This window comes from Haliaeetus leucocephalus, unplaced genomic scaffold (genome assembly GCF_000737465.1).
Source record: "Haliaeetus leucocephalus isolate CR32 unplaced genomic scaffold, Haliaeetus_leucocephalus-4.0 Scaffold251, whole genome shotgun sequence".
NCBI lineage: Eukaryota > Metazoa > Chordata > Aves > Accipitriformes > Accipitridae > Haliaeetus > Haliaeetus leucocephalus.
This window is the reverse complement of record NW_010972687.1, coordinates 1,864,883-1,881,399: the sequence shown is the minus strand read 5'-3', so window position 1 is coordinate 1,881,399 and position 16,517 is coordinate 1,864,883. Positions and strand designations below refer to the sequence as shown.

General features: G+C 39.9%; 1 protein-coding gene across 5 annotated transcripts in view; it reads right to left on the bottom strand.

Moving 5' to 3' along the window:
• Positions 1 to 410: 410 nt before the first annotated feature.
• ZFAND5 (zinc finger, AN1-type domain 5) overlaps positions 411 to 16,517 on the bottom strand; it is a 27,893-nt gene continuing 11,786 nt past the window's right edge. For 2 of the 5 annotated variants that reach the window (XM_010568597.1, XM_010568595.1), the window contains 5 exons: positions 14,268 to 14,431; positions 13,731 to 13,842; positions 13,222 to 13,319; positions 2,314 to 2,439; positions 411 to 2,063 (listed from right to left, as the gene is read on the bottom strand). In XM_010568597.1, the coding sequence (XP_010566899.1) occupies positions 1,915 to 2,063; positions 2,314 to 2,439; positions 13,222 to 13,319; positions 13,731 to 13,842; positions 14,268 to 14,424 (642 nt within the window). In that variant the 5' untranslated portion in view covers positions 14,425 to 14,431 and the 3' untranslated portion in view covers positions 411 to 1,914. Of the gene's footprint in view, positions 2,064 to 2,313; positions 2,440 to 13,221; positions 13,320 to 13,730; positions 13,843 to 14,267; positions 14,432 to 16,144; positions 16,168 to 16,423; positions 16,461 to 16,517 lie in introns of those variants that run through there. The other 3 variants (XM_010568594.1, XM_010568599.1, XM_010568596.1) reach the window with 3 other exon arrangements.

Below are 16,517 nucleotides of genomic sequence, written 5' to 3'. Positions count from 1 at the left end.
ATAAATCTCACATATTTAACATATGTATTTGGATGCTGATCCTGGCAACAACTCCGCCCAGGTCTGCTGGTGAAGATGTGGACAGAATGGTGTAGTCAGTATACTGGCTCTATTAGGGTGTATTAAAACAGATCCACTAGAATTAAGTTTTGTAGGCAAAAAAAAGAACCTTTGAAGTTCATTGCTAATGCTTTCCTTTGCTCCCTTTAGGCACATTGTTGTTTGCTGGCCATGTTTGTCAGGCCATCAAGTAGTATATCCAAATAAGAAGTAAGGACATAGGCAGGCTTAAACATAAAGACAACATCTACAAGAACTTAGTACTAACTTTGCACCTTAACCACTACAAGGTCACCTTCTGATTGATTACAGCAATAACTAAAACCAATGAACTATCACAAAAGGAAGTATTTCCTTCTGTACATGATTTTTATTATTTACATAATACAATACAGCATAGATGCTGAGTAGCATGATTATGTGCAATACATAAATATGAACTATCTGTACATGTTTGCATATCTAAAAAACTCAGAAAAACAAAAGCAAAAACCTGATGCTTTTAACAGTTAAGTAAAAGTGAAGTCAACACTGCAATTGAAATCAGAAGTTCAGGAGTAGCGCCTTGTGTACATACATAACTATTTACAGATGAGAACAGGCATTATCACAACACTAGTCTAAACTGTACTCGTTTATATAAAAAACACAAGTTTCATACATCACAAAAACCCCTTCCATTATAACACAGAAGTGATATTACCAGACAAGCATCAGTGACGTATACTGCCTTTTCTAGAGTTGTTATTGTACAATGCTGTAGATAATGCAGCCCATGCAATACACCCAAGAACACTACAGTCCTACACCCAAGTACAATTAAAAATGATAAAGCAGCCCTCCAAGAGTGGTTCCAGCTACCACTTAAGTCTACAGCAGCCATATTGGGTATGGTTTTCCATGCAGAATGGTGCAACTGTTACATTTAAAACTAGAAAAAATTAACTCCTAATTTTTTTTTAACTCAGAACACACAGAACGTAAGTAGTATATGAATAATAAACTGCTCTAATACTTCAGCAACTTACTCAGACATGTGTTGCTTGATAGAGCTGCTGTGGTATGTCTAAAAACATATGTAACTTTTTTTTTTATAAGCCAATCTTACAATATTGTGCTACACAACATTTTTAGCTATGCAAGGAAAAGCAGACAACTCTGTTGCAGGCCAGCTCATAAATTCCCAGCAGGACATTTCCTTTGGGAACCTATTTTGACAATTCTAAAGTTAATGTAATCTTTTGGAAAACAGTTTGCTTCTCATACATATCTGATTTTTTCCATTTTTCTCAGTGCAATTGATAAGTGACTTTCTTAAATATGGCACCAATACTCATCTTAGTGGGATGGTGGACCCCTCTATGTAGCTTATATTCTGCTGGAAAACAATGGAGTGTGGAAACTAAAATCAGAATGAGATTTTAAATTATAGAAGTAGACTGCCAACCTTTTTGATGTATCCTTCTTCAAAACAGGCACATAACACTAGCCAAAGATTATATACCTCAAACACATCTCAAAAGGCAGATCTGCTGTAAACGTGCAGATAGCATACATCTGTTTGGCACATGTGAACTAGTGAGTCTCTCCTCTGCGCACGTATATTCCTGTGCAGGTTTCTCATCATCCAATTATATTCTGGGGAGGGCATATATATTTTCAAGGGCTGTATCTATCCAATTCTGCCTGTAACAAACACCCAAACATTCTGAAGTATCATTAAGACAGACAAGACTAAAAGTAAAACTTTGGAGAAAAAAAGGAAAGTGGCCATGCACCTGCTCTTTCATGTTTTCCTAGGATATATTAAAAACAAACCAAGAAGTCAGTCAGTCTTTTCACAAGCAGGTTACTTTATATTCTCTGGATTTTTTCCGCCACCACAACTGGATTCTCTTTCCTGATTTTTGCTGCAGCTTCTGCTTTGTAATCATATGGGCAGTTATGCTTGTCAGAGTAACGGTGAAGTCCACAAAATAAGTTTCCACATCGGCAGTCAAATCCTGTATACAGAAAAAGAAGCAACATCACTAGGAAGTTTCATAATTAAGTTTTAAATTAAGCTTAGTCACTACAAAGGGGGCATGTTTGTTACTCTGACATACAGAATAAGAAAAATGAACAACCATACTAAGTTGTTTGGATTCTGAAGAAGCAAACAAGTTTAATGGTACAGATATGTAATCAAGTTTAATCTAGTGAGAGGCAACTAATCATACAGATCTGTTAAAAATTGTCAAGATGTTCTCATACCTGTAAGGCCAACCTTCTTTCTGCACATGAAACATCTGTTCTTCTTTGGTTTGGGCAGTTCAGGAGCTCTCTCTTCACTCTGCGAAGTACTAGGCTGAGAAACTGATGGGCTTGGTTGAGTAACAACTGTTAAAGCAAGCAAAGGAAATAGAGGTTAAATTTCCTTTTCTTGACTTCATTAGCTATTCAGTAGCATGCATGTATGTCTTAAGGATTAATTTCCCCTACTAACTCTGATGTTTGTTGTCTAAAGTACTACATAGACTAGTCTACAAAAATGTGTATCAGGAACAAGGATTTTTATGTACTCTATTCTTCCCTTTTGGCTCTATGCAAGACAATCAGATTTTTCCTCACAGTTGACAAGCCAGAAAATATAGGGCACTTATTTGTTAAACCTATACAGGTATATACAGGTGTTATGGGCTTGGAAAGCACTCCGGAAGTTCCACGAACACATTTACTATTTTAAAAAAGTCCCATGATCAAAGTAACATTTAATCTAAACCAATAACAATACTGTCACAGCTAAAGTTGCTGAACAGAGGGGATACCTGTAGAGAGTATAACTAACAGGGATGTATTTTAGAAACAAATGAAGTTCAGTACTGCGTTACTATCATAGTACTGGGTTACTCTGCCACTACACTTGTGAAGTCAAATGCCTAAACCAGTTCACCAGGAGCAGCTAGAAAGCCACCAATTTTGACAGATCCGGAACACAGCTACAAAACACACACAGTTCAAAAGAGACATCATGTTTTCGACACTGTGAGAAACTGAAAGAGTTCATGTCTCAAACATTGTGGTGGGGCAAGTTCTGCTTAAGGACAGAACCCTGGAAAGGAAGGAACCACAGGTGAAAAGAAGCTGATCAGCACAGGACATCAGCAACAGGACAGGGAGGTCATGCCTGAGGGTGCGCAGCTCCCTGTTCTGATATGCTGAGCAGGGCAGCTCACCATGCATGGCCAAAGATCAAACAATGGTCATGCCTGCAGGGAAGGGGAAGTTACTCCCCAAACAACCTCCAAGCCCACGGACCCATTTCCTGAAGGCTCACAAACCATGCATGACACCTGATTAGCTAATGAGTTTGAGTGCCCACCCGAAGGAGGGGCAAGGAGATGATAAAAGGACACAAACTGAAGCCCCAGGTGCATTCGCCCTCTGGAACCAGACCCCTCAGCTGGTGGGACCAACGCTGGACCCAGGGCCAGTGAAATCTTTCTCTTTTCTCTTCCTTTTTGTCTCTGTCTTGTCCTCCCTTTCTTCTTCCTTTTCCATAACCCCCACACCTCATCCCTTTAGACATCAACCGCTGGCCAAGTCTGGGACTAAGAGCAGATCCAGCCACCCCTGGGCTCCTCTCTGAGAAGGAGTCTAGAAAGCAAGGGGGTCTGCTCTGAACCTTGTGACCCAGCGGGAGGGATCTCCTTATTGTCTTCCCTGAACTGATGTGTATGGTTACCGCAGGTTACACGGGTCACTGAGGCAGTTCCATGCCAATTCCTGTTGTGAGAAATCCCCGCACCTACTGTTACACTTCCCAAGTTCAGGTTGCTTCCGCCACAAATAAACATTTAACTCATTGTTTGGTGTCGTTTAGCCCGATGGAATTCCAAATTCACCATGACCCCTCCCTGGTCTCTCCAGCCTGGGTCATGACAGACACTCTCACTATTTTAAAGAGCTAAGTGCAGATTTACATTGAATATCTGTATTTTTGTACTTTATTCAGCTATAGTGTTCAAGCAGGTATAGTCAAAATTAATCATTTTTCAATTGCCTCTGTCATGAACACCTTCAAACTTCAGTCACCTTTTACTTAAGTTCTCTGAAGGATAAAAATTTGTCCTTTTGTGAACTTTTGTGAATCTGTTAGTTTTGTTTAAAAAAGTTTGGGTTTTTTTCCAAACAAACAAACTCTTTGAAATATCCTCTTTATATCCAAACCAGAATGGAGGAAAGCTGAGAGGTGTGTTTGTACACAACTTTAACACCTGCTCCTGGTACAGTTTTCCTGAACACTCCCAGCTATATGATGACATCTATTTTTCTAAAATAGAACAAACTAGAAAACACATTCCAGAATAAATGGAGTATATAAGCTTTAAGGACTTATTTGTAATATACTTTATGCACACAAATAGTATTTGTTAGTTGAAATTGTTTTGGATCAGCAAGTCTTGTATCCTGTGAAAACTGATTTTTTCCAGACATGAAGAAGTAGTTATGTTGGCATTTTTTCTACCTTCACTCTTAATACTTGTCTTTTAAAATTGTGTTTGCATGACCACATTCACAGGTATTCTAAAAACCAGCTCACTATTACTGCTAACACTCCAGAAAGCCTCACAATTCACTCTACAACAAGATAGCCCCCAGTCAGGACCCCATAATCTAAACAAGATTTAAAAGTGACAAGCTCTCGGAGGTTAACAAGGAACCTTCAGTGCTCATCACCAAAAAATTTAATGCAGTAAAACAATGGTTGCTAATACTTATACATTATAGCAACAGTCCTAATGAACAACTACAGCCATTTACTACCTTTATTTTTTATCACCTTGCATAGATCTTTTTCTAAAAAACTTTGGGAAGTTCAGTGTCAGTGCTATTTTGCCAAGTCTGAAGGGTAAGAAAACTATTACAGCACTAGCACTACAATCATTATTGCTATTGGTACTTTTCAGAGTAATTTCTGCTGCTGCTTTTGTTTTTTTGGAAAACAATTTCTTTGTCTTCATGATTAACATTTTCTAGATGAACAGATATGATCCTCTGAACGTGTCTTTAAATCCCAAGGAAGTGGTATTCAGTATCAGTTAATCTATTTGAGAACCTGTGACGAAAAAAACCAGGTTAAAACCCAGCGGTATCAAGAACAGTGTAAACCTGTTGGCTACTATGCACCTTGGATAACAGCCATCAGCTATGGCCTTAAAAAAAACCCAAACAAAAAACCAAACACCTCCCAAAAAGCACCGTCAAACTCCCTTTAGATTTGCTATATTGTTCATTTGTTTAAAAATGAAATACTAATTGTCATGGCAGATGAAAAAGAACAACCAGAATGCTCACACACTTTGCAATTTGGTGTATAGCTAGCCAGGGGGAAGCTTCATCTGCATCAGAACAAACTTGTAAATATGAGCCCTGGGAGCAGGCATGCTGTTTCAATCAGATGCAAAAGAAAACACAGAAGAAGGGGCAAATCAACAGTGACCTAAATAATTAAAGTAACATACAACATGCACTAAGAGAAAATAAAAACAAGAGGAAGAGCAACCTTTATCACAGCCTAACATGCCAACAAGGAAGTAAAACTGGAAACAGCAACTTCCCAAGAATCACCAAGGCAAAGAGCCTAGTAGATCACTCTACCGCAAAACAGACACTGAGAACAAATGCATGGAAGGGAATATGTTACCAACTACTACAGGTGTATTTCCTCCTTCGCATGAAGAAACTGTAGCAGCATATGTCCTGAAAGGTCTGCTGAACAGGATCATTCCGCCACAGCTAAAACACATTCCAAGAAGGAAAAGCAGCACACAACATACAGTAATGGGCACTAAAAGGTCACAAGACAAGATAGGACACAGCCCCCTAAATCCAAATTAAAATGTTCAATTTATTACTCTACCTGAATAAAGGATTCTCCTATTCTTTTACACCAGCAGACTTAAGCCTGATGGTGAGTTTTTATCATGTTAAACCTTCATAAATGTGCTTCTGAGTAGTGGCTAGGAGAGAGGCAAAGCTGCCTACCCTGCCCCTTACTTAAAAGCTCTGAATAAAAATCCTTTTTCAACCTGTGGCCCAGATGAAAAAATACTGTAAACGGTAGTTTTTCTACCATGACATCAGGAGCCAATATAAATTCATCAGATACTATCCTGACAACTGCTTGTCACAAAAGGCTTCCTTTAGCACAGAAGTCAAATCCAACCAGGGAAGTGCAATTCCAGACCTCAATATATTAAATTCATTTTATGCCAGAAATCGCACAGTGTTAATCATCAGGCAAAGCGCTCTAAATGATTGCTGTATGATCACCATGGAATAACTGAAAAAATGCTGAAAGTTGGAAAGTTGTCATTACTGGTACCTGTACACCTGCTTCCTCAGTAACAGTGTTCAGATGAAGCAAACCCCTCACCACTAAAATAGGTTTTATCACTTTAATAGAGTTCCTGTTGGCATGTACCCCTCTCTATCACCTTGGTCATTTCCCTTCCCAACCTTTGGCTCAAGAGGTTACCCAATCACATTTACTTCACTTGAATTTTACCAGACCAGGTCTCCTATTACAAGGCTGAAAAAAATTAGGAGCAACAAGATTTTCAGAACTGGGCATAACTTTATTAAATATTTTTTCAGTCTTAAATTATCTGTAGTCACTGTAAGACACATTACCATCATTCACAAGGAAGACTATCACCAATCTGCTAGGATAAAGACTAACATGATCCTAGTATTGCAGAGGTACCTGAGAAAAGCCTGCACAAATACAGGCATTGCATCATGAACTCAGGAAAATTCCCTTCACATGTAGTCTGAAGGTAAGATTCATCTTTAAAAAAGGCATGTGGGAACAGCAAAGCCACTGATAAGAGGTTAGCCACATGTCACAGCGTGACAGCTACTCAACTTATACACAGAAAGGTCCTACAAACTGGAGAACAAAGCTCTTCTCAGACCCGGAAGTGTTAAGCCACAGTGACTATGTGGGACTACCACTCGAATTAAAAACCACTCTGAGAACAGGGCTTTTAAAACTGGCAGTAGTTTACCATATACACCAGTATGGCTGCTGCAAAAGAGCATGCCTACTGTAGGTATTTCCCCACTGAGAGTTCACACTGGAAAGGAATTAATCCAATGTTTCAACTGAACAAAACATGATGAAAATAAAGCAATATTACTTTTTAACTCGACCCATATCAAAAGTGACCAGAAAGGGCTACCAAAGTAACACCAGTAAGATTTTAGAAGCTTCTCTGACTAAACAAAAATTAACCAAAATAAAATCCCAACAGCTTAAACTGCATGACTGTCATGGTACTAGTAAGTGGTAAACACACCAGTGGAGCAAAGTGTTGAAAGCATAAAAAAAAATTTGATTTAAACATTCTGACTTGTTAAAGCTAACCTCCAACTCCCACCATGGAAGAACCGGAAAAAATAAAACAAGAGAGAAAAAAGGTATAGTCAAAAGTTATCAGAAAGACATTAGACTGCACTTCCACAGTACTGGAGCAGAAAGCTGTAACAGAGGTTGTGCAATTGTTATATTGCATATTAACACAATGGAACTTGTATAGAAAATTTTAGTCTGAAAAGATGGACAGTACTTATTATGCTTTATCAAGCTTCCTGAGCATAAATACTTTATTCTTCAGGAACTACAATTGCTCTACCAACCAAGGTGCCCATGATGAAAGGCTGCAGAATAAGCTTTCATCATGTTTAATTTCATGCCAAAGAAAGGGAAAGAAATGTTCTGCAGCATACAACTCATCTGCCGCATGCCCAAATAACAGGCTTATTGAGTATCTTTCCTGCTACATTAATACAGTGTAAAGCTACCACAATTTCAGTATCGCACAGAAATATCTTTTAATTTAGTCACCATGAAGACTTGATGTCTGTGGTATACGGCTCTTAAAATAATAACAGCATCCTATCACCAACAAGCACAGAAGCAACAGTTGGGTCCCCAGTCTCATTTCCCAAGGTGGACGGCTTCAGGGCTTAGAAGAGACTACTGTTCCATTTCAGAACTGTTTCAGTCGGGGCATCTACTGAAGCTACAGCAGACACAGGAAACATGAAGATGAGCTAATTATTTTCAACACAAGACAGAGTTGTTGTATCAGACAATTTTACGAAGAGCCACAAAGGAATTGTCTACATATAGCAACATGGTTAATATACTATAGCCATGTATGAAAACAAATCAGGATCAACAAGGCGCTCATTACAAGATCTAAGGAATATCATGTGGTAACCACTTAGAGCCATTTTTAAAATAAGCAATTTACACAAGACCATAATCAGTTCAATTTCTGGTTCACTTTCTTTATAAGCAGTGCTACTCTGCCCCTGTGGCTTCACAAAATGATAGGTAATCCCACTATGCCCTAAACCAGATCTATTACTGGGTTTAAAAAAACCCCAACCCCTGAAACAACAACTGAAAAAAAAAAACCCCCAACCCCAAGCCTCTGATACATACATGCTGATACTAATTATGTCTGTAAACACTGACAGACCTGACTGGAAGCTCATCATTCAGCAAGGTAATGACCTACAAAAGCACAAGAAAATACTAAAAATATGCTGTAACTTGAAACAATATGATTGTTTAACCTTATTTGTTTTCAAAACAGGTTTTCTAGTTGTTACTATGCAACTCAATTCTCTTTCTTGTACAGACCTGTCATGGCCACAAAGGGTTGAGATAAATGACATAACTCTGACCCCACTTGGTCAAGAATAGGGTGTTTCTGCCACTCATTCCCAGTTAGGCTTATTTCAGCCTCCAACACAGTTAGCTGTTGGGATCCTCCTGTCACACCAGAAATACAGATGGGTTCTGCACCTTTATAGCTCGATGGCATTACGGTACACTGTCTGGTGTCCACTAGAGCCTTATGCTCCTCCTGTGGGTCTGATGTGCCGGGCCATCGAATCCATACAGTCCAGTAAACCTGGTTGTCCCTCTCCTCCACCTGGCTGGAGGCAGGGCACCTCTAGTCTTGGTCATAGGATTCTCCACTCACTTTTTGTAAAAATGGATTAGAATTCCTTCTCATAGGATCAGGAGTAAGATCAACCTTTCTGCTCTGTCTGGCATACTGCTCACACTGCCCACCGGAGACTGGAGCAGCAATTTTCCTGGAAGAACCTTTATCTGTGACTGGCCCAGAGGCTCCATGCACCCATGGCATAGACCATCTCAGAAGAGGGTATTTCAAGGACCAAAAAGGGTACTGGTGGGCCATTGGTATAGCTGCCTTGGAGATGGAAGAAACTGAAGAGCTGTCTACAGGAAACTGAACAGGTCTCTCTGAGGACCCTTCTGTTGTGGGGTTGCTGAGGGTGAAGAACAACAGGTGCCAATCCCTACCACAACGGTGCACCGGCAGCAACAGTGCACAAACCGAGACTCCCCAATTCCCATCCATATGCTCACTCATTGACTGGAGAGCCAAGGGGTGATCAGCAGGACTTGCTCACCTTTTAACAGCCCCACATTGGGCACCAAAAAGGACTGTTGTGGTTTAACCCCAGCCAGCAACTAGGCACCACACAGCCACTCGCTCACTCCTCCCTGCTCCCAGTGGGATGGGGGGGAGAATCTGGTAAAAAAGTAAGACTTCTGGATTAAGAAAAATTTAATAACTGAAATAACATAATACTACTAACAATAAAATATAATAATAATGATAATGATGATACTGTTGATGATAATGATGAAGATAACAAATATAACAAAAAAAGAAAAAACAAAACCCAAGAAAAGAAAAGTGACACACAATGCAATTGCTCACCACCCACTAACTGATGCCCCAGCAGTGATCTGCCCCTCCCAGCTAACTCCCCTCAGTTTATATACTGAACATAATGTTCTATGGTATGGAATATCCCTTTGGCTAGTTTGATCAGCTCTCCTGGCTGAGCTCCCTCCCAGCTTCTTGTGCACCTGCTCGCTGTCAGAACATGGGAAACTGAGAAATCATGAACTTAGGACAAGCACTACTTAGCAACAACTAAAACATCAGTGTGTTAGCAATGTTATTCTCATACTAAATTCAAAACACACTGTACCAGCTACTAAGAAGAAACTTAACTCTATCCCAGCCAAAACCAGGGCAGGATCTTTTACTTCCATTTGAGTACCTGCTAAACCCCCCCAGCCACATTTCTTAAGGGCAGGCTCCACTATGCCTCACCGACTTGGTAGATACATTGCTCTGATAGCATAACACAAGGGAAAGAGTTCACCAGGTTTTGCTTTTAATTCCTGCAACTCAGCACAGCAAAAAAAGCAACTATGAATATATTTCTGGAATGCTTTGGGTATAGTCTGACTTTAGTCAAGACTGTATTAGAAGTCAATCCTTAGTAAGGGTAAAAGCTTATCAAAATCCTATAAAGAATATTTTGTAAATAGTGCCCACTTCTGAATTTGAGTTTGGACATAAAGGCCTTTAGATTTCCCTGACTTAGGAGCAGTTCAGACACACAACTGCACTGAACACATGCCACTATTCAATTATAGATTTGCAACAAACAAGTTGAACTAAGAAATTACAAGTTACAAGAAACATAGCACATTAGACATGCGAATTACAACCAACTAGGTCAGTTACATCCATCATGCCTTTCTTCCTTCAAATGTTAAGATACAATTAATTGACTTAGCACTGGATTTATTCTGAATGAGAAACCAGGCTGCAACCTCTGTGAAGAAAAAAACCCCAACCACACAAAAAGAAAAATAAGCCTGTTAAGCTTCACTGTTTCTTTCTTCTCAACTTCACCACCTTCTCAAGTCAGTTGCTTCAATTCCAACAGCAAACAAGTATAATTTTATGCTACAGACTGCTAAAAAAGAACAACCAATCAGCTGATCAGATGTAATTCTATTTTTAACTTTCTAGCTTGTAAGGGAAATATCCAAAATTTCATTTGCTAATGAAAATCTGGCAGAAAAGATTGTGACTTCATACTGTTGAAGACATTAAAAGGAGAGCAAGCTACTTTGCTTGAAGGCTACATTGTTTGTTCATCATCTCTTACTATCTGATGGTTATGAAATTCAGTTGCTAGGGTCAGACCATGCTTACAACTAGACTGTGTTTTCATTAGCAACTCTATGACTGTGGCATTACCTTAGAGAATTACACCTCATAGAAAGTATCAGCTTTGTTGTTATGAGGCTATGTGAATTTACCATTGTTTCAGTTCCTCCTTGAGAGGGGAGACCAACACATACTGGATGCTGTTGGAAAAAGGAAGGGAAGAAAAATGCAACTAGTCCACACATGACAGGGATTTCTATAAAATGTCTAGGCCAGCTTCTCCTGCCTGCAAGACAGAGATCAATGTACCACTGAATACACCCAACATTTTGTGTATTTTAAATGTGTGACACACCCTAAGAACAGTATATAAGGACACTATTCCATGCTGTCTACATCTGTGCCAAACAGTAACACCATTTGGGAACTCGGGTGTTACAGCAGCTGAGGCTGTCTCAAATTTACAGGTATGTACTCAGGAAGGCAGTTTTGTTCCACAGGTCTTTTCAAGACACATTTAAGTACTCTGGTAGTTTTTCCAGTGATGTCGACACAAGCTTGTGACAGCTTTTACTGGTTTCAACCTGCGAGATTATTTACAACAATACAGAAGTATCTTGAACTGCTTTTGGATTTTTCCCCCTATTCTAATCAAGAGTGCTGTGTGACACTACGCATCGTACAGTTGACCCACAGTACCTGAAAAACAGGTAATAAATATATCAACAATAACTGAAGATTGTCCTTTACACCTGGCAAAATGACAAATTACTACTGGCAGTTCTAGCAAGAGTAAAGTCACCTATTACTGCACCACTGCTACCATTTTATGTATGCTTCTTTCCTGCTTGCCACATTTCAGGTAGTAATTCATAACAAGGCAAGATGGTTTATAAATATTGTTGCAAGTCTAAATCATTTCTCAGTTACATATAGAAAGCCTCTTCAGATTACATCAGTTACAGGAAGTTAACACTTGCAAAAATCTCCTCTCAGTCTATACATAATGAAAAACCCAATATACAGTATAATTGTACTTCAGTTCATGTCACAGAATCTTGACTTAGCATGACTTACTGCAAATGGTAAAATCCTCTGTACAAATACTAAGCAATTAAATATCAGGTGTTATAGCAGTCTTTGCTGGCAAAGACATATCTAGATAAAAATCACTTTTGTACAGTGCTTAGTAGCATCTGCTGCAATTTTCATCTCACCGACTTCAAAACTAAAATTAATTTTATCTTCAGCTTGAGTGAACAGACTACCTACTAAACATCAGCTTTTAGTGTTTTAAGACTGTTTCAGAACTGTTAAATACAAAAAGCGTGGATATGTATAAGTACAGAACAAGAGTGTTAAGATTCCATTTGAACAAATTGGTATGAATTCACTCACTAGTTGTAGGTAAGAAAGCTGCCCTCCCTGCCTCTGTCCAAGAAAGAGTTTATACTTTAAAGTTTAACTACTACAACTACAGCCTTCCAGTACAAGAACAAAACTTTTAAATTGACAATTCACACCCACCAATTAAGGCTACAAGCATCCTAGGTCCGCAGAACAATGCTTTGGTTATATCTACTGATTACTTAATTAGTCAGGAACCCTAAACAGCTTTTGTTAGTATTTTTAAACCACCTATCCCCTTCCTCCACAGCCTCACTCCTCTGTAGAGTGGAATTTATTAACTCCATTCTCCAAATGCAACAAGCCATTTTGACTGCCATGACTCAGCAGGAATTATTCTGCTAGATAACACACAGAAAACTCAACATTTTGACTTAAGAACCGAACACCTTGCCCAAATGCAATTTTAGAGTGCCTTACTTTTAAAAATGAAGGTTTGGGAGCCAAAACCACCCTCACGGGTGTCTTTTTTTTTTTACTAACATTGAACACGCATCTTAAAACTCTGTTGTGGCACTAGTTCTTTTTCATGATTCTGATGAGCAGAGTACTCAAAAAGCATCCTTAACAATCATCTTAACAGTTCAAGACCATCACCACAACAGGAGATGCCTACTTAGAAAGTAAACAAACCATCAGCTTCCGTTAGTAAGCAGTTGTACCCAGCATTATTCTGCAAACATACCTGGCTCAGTCTCTGTTTTCGGTGTTACTTTTTCCTCTCTTGAAATGCTCATTTCTGTCATTTGCTGTGTTACAGGCAAAGCGGCAACAGGCACATTTCTGTTTAGGTACAGTGAAACATATAATTTATGTTAGTTTTGCATTCATAATAAATGCTTAAACTGTCCAGACCCATTAGTAAACTACCTGTTCAATTACTACTGATACGCATTCCTGACCTCTGCCTCTACTATCTTCAAAACACATTTTTTACTCTATTTTAGTTTCCCTAGAAGAAAACAGGCAAACCTGTAGCAAATATTTCTACGGATAAATCAAACCCATCCTTTTAGATGTAGCAGTCCAACACCAAATATTTTAATCAGTTCTCATTTACAGAGATTCATAAAGCCCTGTCAGGTAGACTGTCCTTTCTTCCTCTGCAGAAACTCACTGCAGGATTGCTACAGGCCTTCAACTCGCTGCACACCCACAGCTCACTCAAACCTCAAAGTAATACCTTCATCTTACCTTGATTTTTCAGAGGTGCTGCCAGCAGCACCTTCACAGTTGTTTAAGCTAGTGTCTGATCTCTGTACAGATGCAGAGTCTGAGGTAGGACTGTTTGAACCACTGGCTGTTCCTATATAACGAGAATTTGACAAGTTAGTTATGAACAAATTGTAGAATATATGTTAGTCAAACAAACAGTCTCGTACACACAGTTATGAACTGTCTGCATACAATCTTAACTGCTACTGCATATTACTTCTTACTTAAGGACAGGCTATACTGTTAACAACCAAAATACAGAGATTGTGTAAGAATATGCTAACAGAGGAGGCTAAGTGGGAAAGCAAGTTATGGCTGAATGCCAAGCAGACCAGAACACATTGAACAGAAACATATTTTTCTCTTTACTGCAATTTAAGATAGTATTCTCTTTGATATTCACTGGTTTAGTACACAGCTTTCAGAAGTTATCCTGAAAAATGTTCTGGGATTCCTCATCATCTTCTATATGTTCTATTTCACAAGAAGTAAAAAAAACAAAAACAAACCACACACCCTTACCCATTGGGCTGATTCTACCACTATTCTGCTGTCGCTGAAGATGCTCTTTGTAGCAAACAGAACACATCCCATTTGTCCTAGGATTTCCATAAAATCCACATCCTGTACTACACAGCATGGGCCCTGGGGTCTGGTTTGTCTCCTGAGTCATCTCGATGCTGTAAATAAAACCAAGAACTGCATTAGGAGCTGGCATGTCACCAAAATCAATTAGTGTTACAGAATTAAAGTACGTCTGCTCACCCTACCCCCCAAAAGTGATATCAGCATTCTTAAAGAGGGTTATATGGATGTTAATATACTATTCAATACTGCAATTGTATTGCTAAGTAACATCGTTATGAACCTTTAAGAGAAGAAAAAGTGGCATCACACTAATACTGAGAAATAAAATACTTGTTGGGCACTGAGCTGCACGTGCAGGTTATGACCAAATTCAATTTGACAGCCAAAAAGGCCCTTTATTACCAACCTCTGAGCATTAACAGGGATACGCAGAATAAGCAAGACCGAGCTCATATCTACTGAACAGTTCTGGCAAATAACATGGCTTATTTTTTCCCCACTTCAGCAGAAGAGCCCCACTTTTTCAGTAACGTTGATCTTGCATCATTTTTATGTTCATTCCACTATTAGCAGTTCCTACTCTCACAATACATTTGTCAAACAGAACAATAAAAATCCCTGAAGTATTGGCAGCAGCCATTTAAAGTCTGTATTCCTATCTTTAGAAGGAGTTTCCAAAACAAGGCCATGAATACCACTTAAGTGGTGTACGAAACCTGATACTGAGTACTAACTGGCAACAACATGTGTACAACGGGCCCTTCAACCAAGAATCTATGTAGCATTTCTGAAGTAAGTTTAGACCAGGTCTAACGCTTCCAAGGGAAATAAAATTAACAGCTTTAAACTGTTGAATATGTTCTATTACACAAGCTACACATTTCATTAAAAAAACCAAACCAACAGCCAGTTAAATCCTTTGTCTTAACAAAGTTATAGCAAGACTTGTGAGCTTCCTCAAGGCAGACAATGCTAACTCTCTGGCATGAACTGCAGAAGCTGGGAATAAAAATACTTCACCTTCACTGCTGATTAAGCTCTGAAAAGCAAGGTTAGTAGAAAAACTGAACAGCAACAAAATCCTTGACTCCCAAGGGCAATAAAACTGGAACACAGTAATCAAGCCATCTGCTACAAATTGAGGACACGTAAGAATATTGCACTGTCCTCCCAGATTTGAATTTAGTAGAAGCACTATACACAGCACCTGGAGACATTTTAGTGTAATCTCTAGACTGCTGTCGTCCTATTCAGTCACAATAAGAGATATTTGACTGCTGATGCTTGTGAGAAGCCAAAAAGGCCAAGAGCGAATTCATGACAGCGTACAGAGATACACTTCTTTTAATTAAGACACCCCACACTGCAAGTAGTAAACTTACGTTCCACTAGTACGACAACTACAACTGACAGCTGCCTTTGTCTAGTTAAACTAAACTTCTGGGATCAAAGTAAAGCAAGGGCAGGAGAAAACAAACAAGCAAAATTCATCTGCTTGCCTGCTGGGACCTCATTTTCCAGGTGTAAGTAGTTGTGTTACTTATGCCTTTATAATACCTTCCAGGTATAAGGAGTTTCCTTTCAGGACCATGAAACAGCTTTGCACTTATTCTGGCAAGAGTTTTACAGCCATCCGCACTAGTCAAGGGAGCAGAAGAAACCGTGACCCACCTAGAGAAATCTAAAAAAATCCTGTCGTCCGTATCGCAGGCCTATGTCTATACGATACAAACAAAGGCTGTACTTCTGCCCTTTTATCAAGCAGGTAAGCTCGAAGTGCTACCAAACGCAGTGCCGCCACCGACCCCGATCGCCTCGCTCCACTCCCAACCCCGCTTCGCCACATCCAGCTTTAGGTGCTAGTGCTGGTGCGGACCTACCGCACACCGGAGTCTCCGCAGCTCCTTCGCCAACACGTTCTTCCACCCCTGGGAACGCGCGCCCCTAACCGAAAGGTCCCGTCGCTGTCATGCCACGCGTAAGAAGCCCGTGCTTCTCCGGGCTCTGGAAGGTGCCCCGCCCGTCACCCGCGCCTCCTCTACGAGCGCCCACCGCCAGCTGGAGACCGGCTGCCACGCACTCACCGCGGCTCTCCCCCTCGGCGTACTACCGGCGGGCAGCTAAACCTTTCTTCCCCGCCTCGGCCCCGCTCTCCCGGAGGAGCGCCGCGCCCCCCCC